The sequence below is a fragment of the Ostrea edulis genome, chromosome 8 (assembly GCF_947568905.1).
Source record: "Ostrea edulis chromosome 8, xbOstEdul1.1, whole genome shotgun sequence".
In the NCBI taxonomy this organism is placed as follows: domain Eukaryota; kingdom Metazoa; phylum Mollusca; class Bivalvia; order Ostreida; family Ostreidae; genus Ostrea; species Ostrea edulis.
Window position 1 is genome coordinate 38,759,613 of NC_079171.1, and position 19,790 is coordinate 38,779,402.

Genomic DNA, 19,790 nt, shown 5'->3' on the forward strand with positions numbered 1-19,790 from the left:
TATACAATGTATATATATATATATACACACATGTATATATATATATGAGAATGAGATTTTTATTTTTACAAATAAATAAAAAAAAAAAAAAAATAATAATAATAAAAAAAAAACTGTCTCACATTATGTATGCTATGATTCCTCAACACTTGCACATAAATGAGTTTGTATTCAATGATTCTTTAATCAAAGAGATACTTACAATTCTTATCAAAGCCTTCTGAAAATTTTACATAAATATATAGAACACAAGAGTTGCCTCATTACATAAATAAACCGAACATAAATTAAAATAAAAATTCCATGCAGTACCTTTTCAACGAATGCGGTGGGGCCTGAGAAACTATTGATTGATATTTTTGGCCTTACATTCTCTGTTGTACAAGTCACTGATTACATAATGTCATACATACCACATCAAGTTAATAACAATATTTTGCAAGATTAATCAACACATTAAAGTTTACCCCTAGATTGTTTACTAATGCACAAGCAGCCAATGAAAGTTGAGACTTTAATATTACATCATTTATTTAATGCACAGCCAATGAAAATGAGATTTTGATATTACATCATTGATTAAATGTACAGCCAATGAAAATTCAGATTTTGATACTACATCATTTATTTAACACACAGCTAATTAAAACTGATACTTTGATATTACATCATTGAGTAAATGCACCTGCAGCCAATGAAAGTTGACCTTTTGGATATCACTTGAGATAAGACTTGCACACCTTGAGATTAGACTACATCCCTTGAGATCAGACTTACATCCCTTGAGATTAGAGTTACATCCCTTGAGATAAGACTTGCACACCTTGAGATAAGACTTGCACACCTTGAGATCAGACTTGCATCCTTTGAGATCAGACTTACATCCCTTGAGATAAGACTTGCACACCTTGAGATAAGACTTGTACACCTTGAGATCAGACTTACATCCCTTGAGATAAGACTTGCACACCTTGAGATAAGACTTCCACACCTTGAGATAAAACTTACATCCCTTGAGATTAGACTTACATCCCTTGAGATCAGACTTACATCCCTTGAGATAAGACTTGCACACCTTGAGATAAGACTTACATCCCTTGAGATTAGACTTACATCCCTTGCCGTAGTCTTTGAATGGTATGGTCCGGTCGATCATGTAACGCTCCTCCTGAATCTGGCGGTAATTGTCTGCCGCATTCATCGCTAAATCCTCAGGGTTCTTCTGTAACAACTCTGTCAAAAGTCACGGAAAATTCTGAATCACAAAAAATCTCGAGACTGAGATGTCAGTTTGAAAATGCTGTGGCTCTTTTCTGATTCTCCACTCGCATATTTCTCAAAGCATACATTGGCATTATAATATGCATTCTTACATTATAACATAGGAGATTTTGGCAGAAACAAAATTTTCATCTCATGCGCAAGATTTTATGTGAAAGGGGTCACAAAAATCTCATCTTCATGGGGAAACAAAATTATAGCAATTAAGATCAGAATCTCAGAATTATAGTCTTGATCCAATATTTCCGGACAGATTTATTTTGACCTAAACAATGCAAAAATAATTCGTATTCTGATCACATTTCTCAAGAAGATGCGATAATCGTATTCTCATTACAAGATATGATAATCTGTCTAAACTAGTGTAATTCTGGAGAACAAGGAGGTGGTTTCTTCATTCCATCTCAGCAATGCGTGACTGTCAATTTAAACTTTGTGTCCATAACACGTGCGAGGAAATCTACGAACCAGCTGTCAATGCATTAACAATTGTCTACTGTAATTGTGTATATATGTAGTTCAGTGTGATTTCAAAAATTGTACAAATCACTGGCAATATGCCATGTCAAATACACAACTATCCACTCCCTTCTAAATGAAAACATTGGATCCTCCCAAGACTTACTGGAGATATACCCCTGCTGTCTCTTCCTCTCCATCATCTTCATTTGCCAGTTCAGCAGGGCGTTACTCTCATTAGGGCGGAGTCTCTCCGGTCTGTCCCGCCTCTTCTTCTCATATTTGACAGTTGGTCTGTCTGGCTGGAGGTCTGAATCTCTAGGAACTGGCAAGTCCTGCAATATTCAAGGACTTACCATGATCGTATTTACAATACAGCACTGTAAGTCATGCATTCTGAATTTTGTTTTCTACACAACATACCGAGGGATCATTTAAATTCGTGGGGAACAATTTTGATGAATTGCGAGGATTTTCGTTTTTTTGTGAAGTGTAATTTCACAGATATGGCTTCTGTACATTGAAATATCATGTAAATTGTGTATTTCATTATGGTTTGAAATTCATGGGATAGGAGTACTACCATGAAAAATCCACAAAATCTAATGATGTCACAGTGATACCAGTGAACTCTGGGCTGCGTTCAAGATTGTAGCGACTAGCCTAGGGGCTAGGTATGGTGGCTGCTTTGTGCCATTTTACAATGTGCCGTGTTTTCGTTATTTTGAGGTGAAAAGTAGCTAATAATATCTATTTGTTGTCTTTTCGTTATTATGGGTCGAAAAGTTGCTAAATATTGTTTTGTTGTCATTTTGCTAGGGGTGAAACGATGCATCGCGATGCGGCCGAATCGCGATGTAGTGGTCTCGATTCAATGTTCGATTTATTCGGGGTCTGTTTCGGTTCGATATGGTTTTAAAATCATAGCACAAATTGCTCTTGATAACATGGTTTCTGATTAGCCAATGGAATTGAAACTTGCCCAATCAACATAAGAGTAAATTTTGCTGTATCAAAATGGACGCAGTTGAGTTGAAAAATGCACCCCCAATGTATAAATCCTGGGTATGGTGACATTACGGCTTTAGGACAAGTGATAAGAGTGTTGCTTTATGTTAAACATTTATACATTATGTAGAATTTATTTGCAGAGAGCAATAAATACAATGAAACATAAAACAATCTTAGCATTATGAAGAATTTGGTACATGCTATTGTATCGAATTGAAAATCATCGAATCGAGACTAAAGTATCGAAAATCGAATCGAATCGAGAAGGTACTGTATCGTTTCACCCCTACATTTTGCCTCCAAATAACAAAAAGATGATAAAGTGTAAGATGGCAGAAATCAGCCACCATACCTAGCCCCTAGGCTGGTCACTACGATCTTGAACGCATCCCTGTACTGTGATTTCACTTTAAATTCGTGAGGTTACCTAGACATAAAAAGATGATATCATTAGGGATGAAACGATTTACCGAAATATCGATACTGTTCAATATAAACACCCGATTCAATGTTCGATTCATTGCCTCGATTTTTGGTTCCATATGTTTTTAAAATCAGGTTTGGCAAAATACATCGGTCTTGACTTCTGCTGATTATTTTTACATGCTGAGGGACAGAATGGCATTCGTTAATGGTCAGACTGTTGTTAGCCTTGAGTCTGACGAAAACAATAATGAACTTATAATCAGTTTAAACTACAGAGCCAACAGGCATCTCACCATTCAGCAGTTTGGAAAGAGTTTGCTTTTAATATTGGGACTGTGAATTTTCTTAACGAAATTTTCCTTTGAAGTTATTATTGGTTTCTTCTGTAAATTGTATCATATTGAAACGTACATGGCATAAGTATTGCAATATGTATCCTATCGTGAAGAGGGCACATCATTTCAGCCCTAGATATCATGCATACATTGAACAAATCAAAACTAAGGTTTGCAGAAAAAGAGCCTCACAGATTAAATAATTCACAGTTCAGAGACAAAGAAGGATAACTCTGAAAGGAATACTATTGAGCTCCAAACTGATCTCTCTCTCTCTCTCTGAAATCAGAAGAAGCAGCGGATGAAAGTGTGGTTGTAACTTTCATAAATATTCAAGGTTAGAAACTTGGACTCTTCTAATGGGACATAATAACCTTGGTACATGTGTACTTAAAATGTCAAATTGTAACTTTGACCATAGACTTAGTCATCCAAAAATCAACGGGGGCCATCTTTGAGATATGACATGATCTATACAAATTTGCAGGGTCATCGGGTGAATTATTACAAGGGTCACAATATAAATCTAAAGGGTCATCGGGTGAATTATTACGGGGCCCCAATATAAATCTGAAGGGTCATCGGGTGAATTATTACGGGGCCACAATACAAATCTGAAGGGTCATTGGGTGAATTATTACGGGGCCACAATATAAATCTGAAGGGTCATCGGGTGAATTATTACGGGGCCACAATACAAATCTGAACGGTCATCGGCTAAACTACTAGAAGTCTATTCTTATTGTTGAATTACTAGAGTACATTTTCTCGTCTTACCAGTAAGTCTCCTCGTTTGATTGCCTCCCTCCTGAACTCGTCGTATGACCCCAGCAGGCTGTGGGGGATAGGGGCGCCCTCGTCATTGTAACGGGGACCAGCAAAACCTGGGAGAAAAGTCATTCTATACTTTAAAAAATTTATAAAGTAGAACCTAAGTGCATGAAGAGCATAAAATGCAAATTGCATTAAATATATCAAAAAAACAAAACAAAACATGCTGACATGAATTTAAATTGACAATTATTATACTTAAGGGAAGATCAAAAGTTCAATGTCTGACAAAAAACTTAATTCACATAGTTTTCAACAAGACCTCTCCACCTCCCTCTTTAAAACTAAATATGATGAATGTTGAAATTAATCGATTAACAAGTAAAATCATACGAGTATAAATAACGCCCTGTTTACCTTTGCTACTGTTTATTGGCAAATGAAAGTGTACATTAAAACTATTAAATGATCATTAAAATATAATATCATGTGGTTTTTAACAGTCACTTGTCTTCTTTCTTTTTTCAGTAAAGTGTAATCGATGTCGGATGACAGAAACTTACGGGAGATGTTATCTCCTCTCCCCCTAACTACAGTGGAGCCTCGGTAATCCGGACGCCATTAATGCGGACGCTTCACCTTCCGGACGATTTTTCTAGGGAACGGAATTTTTATACATTATTTTGCATCATTAATCCGGAAATTCGCGTTCCGGATCCGGACGGTCACTTTTTACTACAAAACGTTATAATGCATTGAAAATTGTACCGTTAATCCGGATGGTAATTTTGTTTAGGGAAGGTCTGTGTCGGACAATTTTAGCATGACATAAATTATAAAGAAAACACGCCAATCTGTCTAATTGAAGCGATTACCTGTACCCTGTCAACACCTCCCTCCAATTAGGTGGTGTGTGATGATAAGTCCGTTAGATAGCATGTGCCGATCGAGACATTGTATTGAAAATTTTCGCACATAAGATCTTTATTGCGTGTAGTGTTGAATTTTGTAAATAAATCTGTAGCATATTATTTTATAGTCTTGATCAATACCCTAATAGTATTAATAAATTAAACATCATGCCGTAATGATAATTTTTTAAATTGCTACACATATCAGCTGTACTGATTCGTAAATTGATATCGGCTTATTCAAATCTAAAGAGTGTAGATTATACTTCTAGATTCTGGATTTTATACTGTTGATTGGCGTGAAATATACATGTATGTTCATGCACATGTATATGTAGTATAAGGTTTTAACGTTTAGAATGTCACGCATGTAGAATGTACCTATGTACGATTGATTCTTGTTACGATGTTGTAGATCTTTATTGCTTTGAATTTTTAAACTCTGGGTAGAAGTGAGAAAATTACCATTTTAAGGAAACTGACAACTAAATTCTGTATGTACCTGTAATGTTAGTTTCACCCGAGTTTTGTTCCGTTATTATCGCATCATGAAAATAATAGGTGCACGTGACTAGATCAAAGCAGTTGTAGGTCTTGATATTACGAGCTTAAATGATTTTGTTCTCCAGATATTGTCTTGGATAATTATAGAATAAGAAATATAAAGTCTGGCAGATTGAATTTTGGTTAAAGAATGTTGTCAACTGACATGATAATCATGAAATTCTTATATCAACTTTGGACGATGAAGATTGTTTTAACAAACCGCCGAACCCGTGAATTGTGACAGATGGAAATTACCGGCCTCTTTAAGAAGGAAAAGTGTGATGAAATGTTTGAAATGTAAATGATTATGTTAGTTACTAATGATAATTTACTTATAGTTGCATAAAGTGCTTCATTATTTGTTTTAGCGCATACGGTACACAGTTTTGTATATTTATTTGTAGGGATCATATGTATGTACAATGTAAGCACAGGCAAATACACTGAACACGTACATTAAATTTTAGTGCTTTGAAATACATGCAAATGTTAACATTATCATAATTTATTTACTAATGCAAATGGTCAAATCCAATGATAGAATGTGTTTAATTCACTATGCATCAATAAAGCAGGCACATATTGGTTACTTATGTAAAGATAGAAAATATGCGATTCAATTATCCGGACGCTTCATTTATCCGGACGATTTTGCTGGGAACCAAAGTGTCCGGATTAACGAGGCTCCACTGTATTTGAATTTAGATTTTTATCCGACATCAATCTTCTAATCTCACCCCTTAGCAAAACACAACTTGATTATAATAGCTAGTGAGAGCTTCTGCCAATGATTGAAATGATACATTTTAAAGCTTCTTTGTGACTATGACTATATTATACATTACCAGAGTAGTCCGGATCTTTTATGGGGGCATCAACAGGGGCTGGATGGGCCACAGTGATTCTGAAAAGGGAGGTAACTCCGCATTATGTCATCAACTCCAGTGCAATGAAAGCTCTTCAAACGAACTATACTTAATAAACATTTGATAAGAAAATTGAACTGAATTCAAACTGTAAGACTATACACATTTCCAATACAAACACCTGGCTGTGTGGCTGATACACAGGAGACATATAAATGTGTAAAGTAGGGGGGGGGGGGGGCTGTCTACCAACATGATAGATATACAGAGAGCATGTACATGTATACATAGGGAAGCTGTCGATATACAGAGAGCATGTACATGTATACATAGGGAAGCTGTCGATATACAGAGAGCATGTACATGTATACATAGGGAAGCTGTCGATATACAGAGAGCATGTATATGTATACATAGCTGTCGATATACAGAGAGCATGTATATGTATACATAGGGAAGCTGTCGATATACAGAGAGCATGTACATGTATACATAGGGAAGCTGTCTGCCACTAAATACCAACATTTTTAAAGAATTATGAAGTTGATTCTGCATTGAAAAATATGCAGGTTCAATATGTCACATTTATACACAGCCATTCTTTGCTGTTACTTATCCATTATTAACAATGAATCTTTTTTTTTGTTTTAAAGAGAGCAATCAAGACTGGAAGACAATACTCCACAAGTGACAAAATTCAATGCTGTTTTAATATTTGTATCAGATCAACCCTATGAAATAACAGATTTAAAACTAACATCTTTCCCTCTCTGTAAATCATTTGACTCTTAGAAACGACTCCTATAGAGTTATCTTCCCTACTTTATTAATAAGACTATTACAGAGTTATCTTCCCTACTTTATTAATAAGACTATTAGAGTTATCTTCCCTACTTTATTAATAAGACTATTACAGAGTTATCTTCCCTACTTTATTAATAAGACTATTACAGAGTTATCTTCCCTACTTTATTAATAAGACTATTACAGAGTTATCTTCCCTACTTTATTAATAAGACTATTAGAGTTATCTTCCCTACTTTATTAATAAGACTATTACAGAGTTATCTTCCCTACTTTATTAATAAGACTATTACAGAGTTATCTTCCCTACTTTATTAATAAGACTATTACAGAGTTATCTTCCCTACTTTATTAATAAGACTATTAGGGTTATCTTCCCTACTTTATTAATAAGACTATTACAGAGTTATCTTCCCTACTTTATTAATAAGACTATTACAGAGTTATCTTCCCTACTTTATTAATAAGACTATTAGAGTTATCTTCCCTACTTTATTAATAAGACTATTACAGAGTTATCTTCCCTACTTTATTAATAAGACTATTACAGAGTTATCTTCCCTACTTTATTAATAAGACTATTACAGAGTTATCTTCCCCACCTTGGTACACCTACAGTTATTCCCGTGGGGTTTCGGGTTAGAATAGGTCCTCAGTACCCCTTCCTTGTCGTAAAGGCAACTAAATGGGACATTCCTTCAGATGAGACCACAAAAACCGAGGTCCCGTGTCACAGCAGGTATGGCATGATAAAGATCCCTCCCTGCTCACATGGCCATAAGCGCCGAGCATAGGCCGAAATTTTGCAGTTCTTCACTGGCAATGGTATCATCTCATTATGAGCAAAAGAATTTCGATAGGGACTTTAAACAATATATATAATCAATAAATCCTACAGAGTTATCTTCCCTATCTCATGACTCTTACAGAGTTATCTTCCCTACCTTAAGATGCCTACAGAGTTATCTTTCCTACCTTAAGACTCCTACAGTTATCTTCCCTACCTTAAGACTCCTATAGAGTTATCTTCCCTACCTTAAGACTCCTACAGAGTTATCTTCCCTACCTTAGTAAGACGCCTACAGAATTATCTTTCCTACTTTAAGACTCCTACAGTTATCTTCCCTACTTTAAGACTCCTACAGAGTTATCTTTCTTACATAAGACTCCTACAGAGTTATCTTCCCTACCCTAGACAGATACTTACATTCGAGGTTTCGGCTTGTCCCATTCGGAGGCTGGTTTCATCTTCCTCACAGTTAAGTGAGTGGCCTTGGGAGTTTTAGGGGCTGTAGGCAAAGGAGCTTCGTGGACCTGCAAAGAATTACATGTTATCGTCAATGTGAAGACAAGCAGACACTAATTTCCTAATTCACTTCAATTTCATTAGCTGGAAATTTAAGTCACATTTAAATTGGGGGGTTGGGGGTTGGGTTAATTGTTGTTTTAGTTTTTGTGTTTTGTGTAAAACAAAAACTGTATACCTTTAACTTTAGAACATCTCTTATCCTATATGGGTACCTGCTACAAGATAACTTTTTAATTATATATGTATATATGGAGAGGATGTTTCTAGACTTAATACTTGTTGTACTAAATAAAAATATTTCTAAATCAAATGTGCACAAACACAAGCATACAGCATTATTTTACACATGTGTGATGAGGAATTGACCCACGATAAGTCACATGTATCAAGTTGTACTAGTACACTAAAAGTATTTCACTGCTTGCATGTCACCAAAAAAAAATAAAAAAAATGCATGGTACGAAATTTGAATTTTTTTCTAAATTTGAGAAGGAATTTTCATTCTATAGATTTGTTCTAAAACTCTTACATTTTTCAGATCATCCTCTTTGATCTGCAGCTTTTCAATCTCTTCGTTCCAGATGACATTTCGCGCTGGTGACTGGTTCTCATCTGCACCCTCCTGGGACGGGGTACCAGCTTTCTCAGGAGTTCCTGCCTGGTTTTTGCCACGACCCTTGAGCTTATCTGAAAAATTCCAAATTTAGATAGTTATGCACAATTCTGTGACAAGAAGCACTCATGGTGAATGATAATGAAGAATAAAATTCTGACAACTCATGAAGTCTTCAAACATTGAACTAAGTCTATGTAAAGAGTACTCTAACTGTTATAGAACTTGTGCCTGCGTGTTCATTCCAAGCTCAATGTAATATGTTCAAATCAATTACAAGTATCAGGATATATATTTCAATTTTAGTTTTAAAAAACCCATATAAATCTTAAACATATGATCTAGTGAATGATATATTACAAACAAATCACATGGCTACACTGGGCTGTATTCATGATTGTAGCGCCGCTATAGCCTAGCTGCTAGGCTAGATATCTAGGTTTGTTGAACATACTGCATAAATTTGTAGTCCCTAGGTATGGCTATAGTCTATATGATTATTCAACTTCCAGACTTGGGTTTCTTGAAAAAATCTCAAACTTAAGTTTTGAGTTTTCTTTTATTTGAAAAATCAAAATTTGAGTAAAATCTGACTTAAGTCCAATTTGAATTTCAACTTATTATAAGATTATTTTGAAAAATCCAGGCCAGGCAACAATCTTGCAATCACAAGGGTGTCCGGGTAGCGCAGAGGTAGCGCTCTCGCTTTTCACCGCTGCGACCCAAGTTCGATCCCCATGATTGGCAGTGGTTGTATGTGAGAGGGTATGGCGGTCGCCCGCTCGGACACATGGGTTTCCTCCGGGTACTCCGGTTTCCTCCCACATAAATGACCCCCTAGCGCAAACATCCGCGTGCATCAAAGGACCCCATTGGAAATAAGCTTTCGAGCTTTCATGGCTTATCCTGGGTATCTATGTATGTATATTTGTATGTATGTATATACCGAATAAACATTTTTTGAAAAATTTATTTTATCCACTACAATCTTGAACACAGCCCAGTCCTAACAATTCAATTAATTTTCATGAAATAACTTAACAGTATATTTTGTTAACTGAAACTTATCATTGTATGATTTTAACTACACAGTTCACGTGAGTGCATTACATAAGTGTGACCTCGCAGTGGTGGAAATAAGACATCAGTAACAATGATCAACAACATCTCCATCTTTCGGAGGTCAAATTTTTTCTTACTTGTCTATTCATTTGAAACATGCAAAAGAACACACAAGATGTAGGTGATTTAGGTAAGAGAGTATTGCTGTTTTAAATTCTGTCAGAAAATGAAACAAAGAGTATCACCAAAAAAACAACAACAAAAAAACAACAACAAAAAATTTAAGGAAAAATTCCCTGAACACTGAATTCATCAGATTTATATGTGCTAATATCTCAGCATTTCACACAAACTCATCCAAACAATTGAAACTTTTTGTGTGTTATTCTTACCCCCTTCCTTTTAATATTGACTGCATGTACTACAGATCCTCACCCCCATCTAACAGGCCTGTTAATCCCTTAGATAATCACTATTTCTCAAATCATGTCTATTTGCCATAATTCTTTTAAAAAAAACATTCTTCAAATTACAAATGATTTTCTTTACACTTAACAGGAAGGGAGAAAATGCAACGGACCGTAATTTAAACCCGAGCCCCCTGAATCTCTAGTCAGGTGCTATAGCAAGTGACCTATCTATCCACAGCCAGCAATATCGAACCTGTCCGAGTGCCACATTCCCCCCTCCTTTAAAATGTCTTCACACGTACCTTGAATACATCAACCCAGGACCTTTAATTATCCCCTGGCAGGGGTTTTCACCTATCAGTTCCATTGGGACTGGTTTACGACACCAAATGTAACAGAGGAAGGGAGAAAATGCAACGGACCAGACCTTGATTCAAACCCGGGTCCCCTGAATCTCTAGTCCGGTGCTCTACCAACCGAGCATTCTGGCCACCGGCGATCGAACTCGTCTGACCGCCACATCCTAAAATGTGTTCACTTTCACAACCCTTTATATACGAAACAATTAAGATCATCCAAACACACTTTTAAGACATTAATTATTCTCACTTTGGAGGAATTGTATGTATGACCATGCACCTTTTGACTATGTGAGTTCCCTCCACAGACCCTTTTGTCAAATTTGTGGTTGTAAAAATAAACTCTTTAGGCAAATCTTATATCATAGACTGGGAATTACTTAAACATGATGGTTTCATTTTTACTATGTTGACAATTTATCATTTCACTGTGAAAATAAAATTCATAGTAAGTAATGTACGAAAAAAATTTCAATGCTTTCACAACAGAAATTTAAAACGTAGATTTTCCTATCACATGAAATTACAACCATTACGATTGTACCCTCATAACATATTCTAAAATTTTGGCACCATGGAATTAAAACAACTCACATTATCTTTAATAGAATCTATCGCTTGGATTCACATAAGATTTAATCTGTTAATTCACATTTCTTGCTGAATTTTACTGACTTACGTCCATCTTTCCCAATTACAGACATTCGCCTGCCATGAGCACCTGCTTTGTGAGCACTATGTTCCGGTTTGTGTGCACCATGTTCCGGTTTATGAGCACCATGGTCGGTCTTGTGCCCGCCATGGTCAGTTTTGTGTCCACCAGGATCACGACTTAATCGTCGTTCTAGTTTACTGCCAGTGTGGTCCTCTTTCACCATTACTATCAGTTTTATTATGACCACTCACAAAATCAATGTGTAAATTTTCCCTTCCAAATCTACACTCTTTTACAAAGTCGGTTAAGTATTTGTTGAAAAATTGTCCAAAACGTCCATGAAAAAATTCTTCAGATTTCAATTTGGTTGGCAATTTAAACCACAGGAATATTAGCTACGTCCATACATTAAAGCCTATTAGACAATTTGGACTAGGAGAATTTCCAAGTGTCGTATCTGCGAAGTTTTAGCCCTCGAAAATGTGCCACTGGTCTCTTAACAAGATTCCCCAAGCGAGAAAAGTGGCGACTATAAAATGACAATTTTATCAGAAAATGGAAAAACGATATCGCCTCACTCGTTTTCTCAGGCAGAAATGATCATATCCACTAATTTTATAACACACTTGCACAAATTCTAAAGAACTTTATGAGTGGTTTCAATGACGAGCAAAGGCAATAAACATCTTTAAATGATTTTAAATGTTTTCCTTTCCATAAAATGAAATTGCATCAAGAAAAACATGTCTTTTGCCGATTTTCACTGTGGATCCTTCATAGCAAATCTAAGTCCTTGAAAATTAAGTACTCAAATTTCCCTGTTAACGGTTTTTAGTTTAGTACAAGAGAGTCACACATTCCTCATATTATATAAGCATTAATTAAATCAGCCGTGTTTTTGTTCGAATCTTGTCACCCGATAATTCCCTGTATTTCACTGTGACAGTGTTATGAGTTCTCGCTGCAATCATCACCATGGCGATAAAAAACAAATCAAACACAGAATTTCCTTATGAATCCAGATGATTTCAAGTGTGTACTCCTACTCCAGGAACAAACAGGGTTAAAAAAAAAAAGGAGTTTTCTTAACAATAAATCAGCATTTAAACTGCCCTGTACCTCAGGATATTAAACTGAATAGAATTTTCCTACTGTCAAACTGATAAATTGAAAAATAAGGTGATTTATAGCTTTCAAACTTCGGATAAAAGAATTGAAATTAACATCATCTATGACTACTCATTGAGTGAAATTCAAATTAATCGATGCGAATAATTTTCATGAAAATTCAACCATGCAGGCCTTTAACCCACACAGAAAGGAAAGGCTTCAAAACACAGACAAATGAACAATTCAAACATTGAAAAAACTTATAAAAATTCTAATGTTTAATTTAAATCCCCCCCAAAAGCTTTTCCTGCATACAAATTATTATAGTAAAGAAGATTCTAAGGGCTAGATATAGTTGTATATTGGTAATTTGATATTTGATTGCTTGCAATATCTCTCTCCAAACTTAGCAACCTGTACTGTGCTGAGAGAAAGAAAAGCAAGGCTGTATTAAAATGTAAACAGTTTAAGTGATCAATACATCAAATTCTTTATAGATATACCCTCACAACAATTCTCTTTGTGCTCGTTAAAAACAAACAAGCAGTGTCGTGTACACTTGATCAAATGCCTGCCGATCCAGTTTTGTGAAAATTGTTTAACTACCACTTTTAGAATTTCAGATCTTTTTAATTTTGTGTTGTGGTGATTCATAACAATACTGTATTCTTATAGTAAGTATAAATATTATCTCTGTGTGAGAACTGTATTCTTATAGTATAGACATTTATATCCTTGAGTGAGAACTGTATTCTTATATAGTAAGTAAGTATATATACATTATCCTTGTTTGAGAAGTAGAAAAGTAGTCGAAAAAGTCATTTAATCTATAGTAATTCAGTGAGAGAGAGAGAGAGAGAGAGAGAGAGAGAGATAGAGAGAGAGATAGAGATTGAGAAAGAAATTTAGAGAGAGAGAGAGTCAAGAAATGTCCTTGATTTCAGTGTACATGCAGAGTGAACTCTGGAACTTAACAAAGCCATTGTCAATAATCACCTACAATAATTGATTGGTAAATCATACAAGAAAGAACCCACTATGAATGTCTTAATTCTCACTATAAATGCCCTAATACTGCATTACAGATTCCTTAATAATTATATTATACAAATGATCTCATTCAATTTAGTAAAATTGTTGTTTTAACATAAATTTTCCAAATCACAAGTCATGAGTAATTATCTCCAAATGATCAATATGATTTTATTGATTTATAGATATTAAATAAATGTGACAATTTGGAGTTCAGGAGAGACACTTACTTTTTAATTAGACTAAGTGCATAATTACATTAATTACATTTCTACTATAAGCAAACAGTAACTATATGTAGTTTAAATAAGTCAAAACTTTACACATTTTTCTTACTATTAGATATGAATATAAGTAAGCATATCACAATATTTCACAAGGAGGTGCATTAATTAACTATCCCTCATCGTTTTAAATATCTCCATATTGTTCCTATCTCATTATAATAAACTCAGTTTAACGAAGTCCTGCAACTATAGCGATTTTGATTTCTTCAATAATTCTGAAAATAACATTGCAATTATTTACTAACTATTTAAGGTGGCTCGACACTACATCAAGGCACTACATCACAAGACGGTGATTTAAATGTTTTGCAACATTCATCATCGTAGCTCGGTGGATAAAGTATCAGGTTTCTAATCCGCAGATCCCGAGTTCAAATTCGCCAGTGTCTTAATTTTGCTTATATTTATTGAAATAGAATTTTGAAAATCGTGTTTTTTTTTATATTATCCAAAATTGCATATTTTAATCTTTTTCACAAATATACTTATCATATATCATCATCAAAGCTTTCATGATTAAATCATTTCGTGTTAATTTGAAAAACTCTGTCAAGGTGTTGTGGAGTCTGATCTTGAGTGACTTTTTCATCATTAAAAAAAAATGTGAATTCATGAATTATTGTCATCCTGTCAGTAATTTCTGCTCGTAACCTCCGATGTGCATTGACCTTGGAGGTCACCAGTTCGGAAAAAGCGAAAGAGAAGCACTGAGCACGTGTTCGATTTGTAAACAGTTTAACATGCCAATTTTATAGAAAATTCACAATCCAAATTTCATTTCAGTGGCACATTTGCGTAATTATTACCTTTTTACATTTATATAGTATTTCTAGTCATTCATGAAACAACGTAATATTTTAAAACAAACGACACGTGTAGTTACTCGCGTCAGTTTCCGTCTATGTATAAGGCCTCGGTCTCAGCAACCCGATTATGTTCAACAATCATCGTTCCAATGTCCGTGTATACGACACAATGGCGGTTTATACGAAAGACTCATTGTAGGTGTGCTCTCAAACAATATTCCCTTGTTTATTTTGCTGAATTTTTCTTCTCAGGTCTTTGGGATTATATTAGTTATACCGGTAGGTGTTATTTGGTGCATAATTGGATAGTTGAAAAAATACCGTCAGTTACAGCTTGTATTGCTTTAATTAAGACATCATATAACCATCCTAAGCTTTTCATTCATTTTCTATTTTTGTGTTCTAACCTTCTTCAGCAATGAAATACAGAAAAATCCTAATTCCATTCAAATATTGCATGTTCTCCATGCAAAGCAAATGTTTCACAACATCTCTGTGCTGTTCAAAAAGTTTCCAAATCATGAATATCTGATTGTTTTATGTCGAAAGTTTGCACAGCTCATATAGATCGATATTTTGGAGATGTACGGAATACAAGTACGACAGAATATTCACCACCCTGATCAGAACAGACAAACACATCTAGGCAGGGCTTTTCTTAAGTATAAAATTTGAACATCATTTTCATGAACATCTTGCTTTTTCGAAACAATACGGTATAAGGAACAATATTGATCCGACCTTCAGCAATTTCTAGCTGCAATAATTAAGCCAGCTTAAAGTGTTGTCAAATGAAATAGCAAGAGTATAGTCTAAAAATTAAGAGAAGAATTACCAACAAAAACATATACATCATCAGAACAGCTTGGTGAAGTCCCTGATTCTAAAAATAGCAACATAAACCTACTTGCACTTCTTCGCCGACTCTCGTTCGCACTGCTAGCAGCCGAACTTGAATGCGAGCCTTTTCGATCCCCTCCAAGAGCTGCGGAAGTGTTCACGCGTCGCATGGCGCTCGGAGGTGCTGAGTTGTGCTTCGGCCGTTCTCTTTGTACCGGAGTGCTCTGAGAAACCACTTGCACCGACATTCGTCTGTTTGCACTCCCCGAATTCATTCCTTTTTATTTTGGGCTTTATTTCCAGATTAAGTTCCGTTCACGTAAAAAATTATGAATATTGTATTGTTTTTACTGTGGTCCTGCACACAATGGGTTTTCCTGCTGAGGATTTGGATATCAAAATTATTATTGATCAACTATTTTCTCCTCTTTTCATGCCAATTTAATCAGCCACATCTCCAATATAGAACTATTAGGAAACTGGAAGCACTCTTAATATGGGTGATTAAAACCAAATATTAACGACTTTCTGCTAATAACTGCCCAAAATAAATGTGATCTCTTTCTTCATCAGCAGAGTTTTCACACGTGTTTACAAGAGACTCAGTATCACAAAATCTGCATAAAAAAATCTCACTATCCACACAGTCAATGTGTATAAAACTTCTAGATCTCAGATGATCAAACACTTGAAATACAGTTAGTTCTCATTATAACGTCATATATATTCAAACCTCTGATAAACCTCAACCACAAAGAGAATCACATTAACTGAGCTCTTCAGGAACCTTCATACTCTGGACAAGAAACATCAGTAATGGATGTGTCTCTAATTCTTTTTTATGACAGAATTCCTTAGAGACGACGATGAAAAATTGTAATGTTAGTTGTTAAGGAAAAAAAAACTTTTTTTTTAGAAGCTTGAATCAGGTGAACACAGTTGATGTCACCCTTACAGCAGAGCTTCTTATGATGGACATCAATTTCGGTAGTATGCTGGGAAACCAAACCAAACGTGGGCGATTTCTCCTTTTACTGATAAAATCCTCCAAACAGAAAAGAAAATTAATTGCGTATATTTCAGAAATCTCGATTTAATCTTCCTTCTGTTTGAGACAGCAATCTGTCATTTTCACACCTTTTCTTTTTCCTTCGCTACAATGTTTTGTCACCTTGAAAGATATAATGTGTTTCAAAGAGCAGAGTGACGTAAAATTATTTATTCTAATCCAATAAAAGTATTTGAATTCCTCGGGTAGGTCGCCTTGTTTTGATGTATTTAGTTTCACCCCTTAACACAGGGTAATTAACATTTCGTCAACACTCAGAATCATTCAATAGCACTCTGAAGAAATTCTCATCTGAGTTATATCCAAATAAAGTATGATTTATATTATCCAAATGAATAAATAATCCAAATTATTCTAAAATCTAAGGAGTATAACTTTTTTCACTTCTGCATTTCAAAACAACGTACACAATGTTTTGGATCAAAGTCTTGAATTCCAAGGAAATGTTTCAAAATTCTGGTAAATGTAACCTGGAGTAAATCTTCACTTCAAAAAAATGAAAAAAAAACGAAAAAAAAAACCAAAAAACCCACAATTTTTTTAGTATTAAAATCTTAAATTCCCAGAAAATGTTTCAATATTCTAAATTCTGGTAACTGCAATTCATATCAGAAAGTGGTCCGACACATGAATTAAACACTCATTAGATATAATTAATCAATTAACAAATTAAAAGACTGAATAACTCTGGAACGATCAGAGGATGACTGGATCTCCACTGGCATGCACAACTGGAAATCTAAAAACAAGTTCATGAATCCTCCTTCTTGAAACCAAAATCCTCTTTGTCAAATTTTAATCTGACAACCTTCATAGATGTCTAAATTCCTTTCTGTGAAATCCATTCCCAAACATGCTGGTTCCAATATATTGTCAAATTACACCACAGAGCCGTCAGTTTCCCACCAAATTTCTTAATAAACCCTCTACATTATTAAACACAATGGCAAACAAAGACTTGATTGACCAAAGAGTCGGAAATCTTTATTTACCAAACAAATTCTCATCAGAAAAAAGGGGGTACATTGTTTCAACATATCATTTCCCATCACAAATATATACCATGAAGTTTTCACAATGTACCAATGAGACTCCATTGGGAAAATATTATTGTATTCTGTTTGAAAAGTCTGTGGAAAAATGTTTTGCCCTGGACATGGCAGATTTAGGAACTTTTTTTTAATGATCATAAAAAAATTGCAAATATCAACAAAATCTTAATAGTACGTTTGGTTGAATGATGATAATATTTAAATTTCCCCCCTTTTGTCCCCCATGGGTACAGGGAACCCACCTGTCTCTGCAGATCAGCTGATGTCAATCACTTTGTTTGCACAAAATTATGCGGATATTTGCTTGTCTCGTGTTCATTATATTTACCCTTACCCCAAATACATTCACAATTAGGAAGATTTTCCCTGAGATTTATTACATTGATACCTTACTCCATTTCACCTTGAAAAATCAACTTGCCTCTCGCTCACTGAATAGAAATGTTTCTGAATATCATATTATCTTAATGGTCAAGTGAAAATATATTTTTGATTAGAACACTAAATCTTTAGATCCACTCCTTCACTTTCCACTGCATGGACTCAAAAATACATCAAAGTACCCCTGGTCCCCATTCGATTTTCTGCATCATTTTTAAATTGAGATGTTATTATAATAAGAAACTAAAAGAGATATGTTGCTGCATAGAGTTTCCCAGACATTTATTAATTGAAATGAAGGCCTGAATTGGATTTCTTGAAAAAATTTCAAACTAAAGTCCAAGATTTCTTTTATTTGAGCAGTCAAAATTTGCATAAAATCTAAGATTTAAGTCTAAGTTTAGACTTGAAGATTTTTTTTTGAGAAAATTAATTTAATACAATGTACTATACATTTCTATATAAGAAGAATTTGTCTCCTTGCATTATAGACACCAATGTAAAGTTTATAATGAGGGGTAACTTAATCATCACTTTTAAAAAGTCTCTCTGAAAATATTTTCATTACTTACATTATAAAGCTCTTTAAAATGATATCAGAGTTTTAATGATTTACCTTTCAGTTGATGAAATATAATTTGGTTCCGTCATGAGACGGGCACCTGGGCACCTTAAGGAGAGAAAACAGAATTTGTTGATTTAGAAATATCAAGCTTCAAAAATGGGCTGCAATTACCGTCAATTACAGTATAATTTGTCCAAACCGGCCTCTGAGTACTCCGGCGCTCTGTCAATTCCGGCCACAAAATATAGTCCCTAACATTTCTTTAACAAATCCTTTATTAATAATTCCCTGTACTCCGGATACTGCGTATTCTGTATATCGGCCGGCTTACACAGTCCCAACTGCTATTAATTAACTTTAATTATCCTGTGTAAACCGGCCCCTCGATGATACACCACCACCCTAATTGTTGCGGTCAATTGTATTCGGTGTACACAAGGTCCCAACTGCTCGTAATTAGCTCTAATTATTGCATGTAAACCAGCCACCCCACGATGACCAACCTGTCGGTATTCGGTCGATCACACGCGGTGTACACAAAGGGTGTCTCAAGGGAAGCCACAGGTAAGTAAAAGAGTGCAACTGGCGATGAGTCGCGATCAGTTTAAAATAAAACCTGATTTTTAGGGGGTGCACTTTTCAATTATGACAGCACCACGCACGAGGTAATGGCAACCTCCCCCTAACGACAGAGACGAGAACTGACATTAAAAGACAAAGTTCAATTAATCGATGTATTCGATACATTCTTGGAATGAAACAAAATCGGCAACAATCCCGTTATGTTTTCCAAAAGCAGGGTTTCCCCTCGTGGACTTCTCGGAGCTTCA

The 19,790-nt window shown here is 35.1% G+C and overlaps 1 protein-coding gene across 10 annotated transcripts in view; it reads right to left on the reverse strand.

Moving 5' to 3' along the window:
• The window catches only part of LOC125662132 (MYCBP-associated protein-like), a 71,378-nt gene that overhangs the window by 34,085 nt on the left and 17,503 nt on the right, over positions 1 to 19,790 (reverse strand). For 6 of the 10 annotated variants that reach the window (XM_056146077.1, XM_056146080.1, XM_056146078.1 and 3 more), the window contains 6 exons: positions 9,249 to 9,406; positions 8,618 to 8,724; positions 6,586 to 6,644; positions 4,290 to 4,396; positions 1,907 to 2,075; positions 1,114 to 1,233 (listed from right to left, as the gene is read on the reverse strand). In XM_056146077.1, the coding sequence (XP_056002052.1) occupies positions 1,114 to 1,233; positions 1,907 to 2,075; positions 4,290 to 4,396; positions 6,586 to 6,644; positions 8,618 to 8,724; positions 9,249 to 9,406 (720 nt within the window). Of the gene's footprint in view, positions 1 to 1,113; positions 1,234 to 1,906; positions 2,076 to 4,289; positions 4,397 to 6,585; positions 6,645 to 8,617; positions 8,725 to 9,248; positions 9,407 to 11,842; positions 13,086 to 15,960; positions 18,248 to 19,790 lie in introns of those variants that run through there. The other 4 variants (XM_056146075.1, XM_056146074.1, XM_048894310.2 and 1 more) reach the window with 3 other exon arrangements.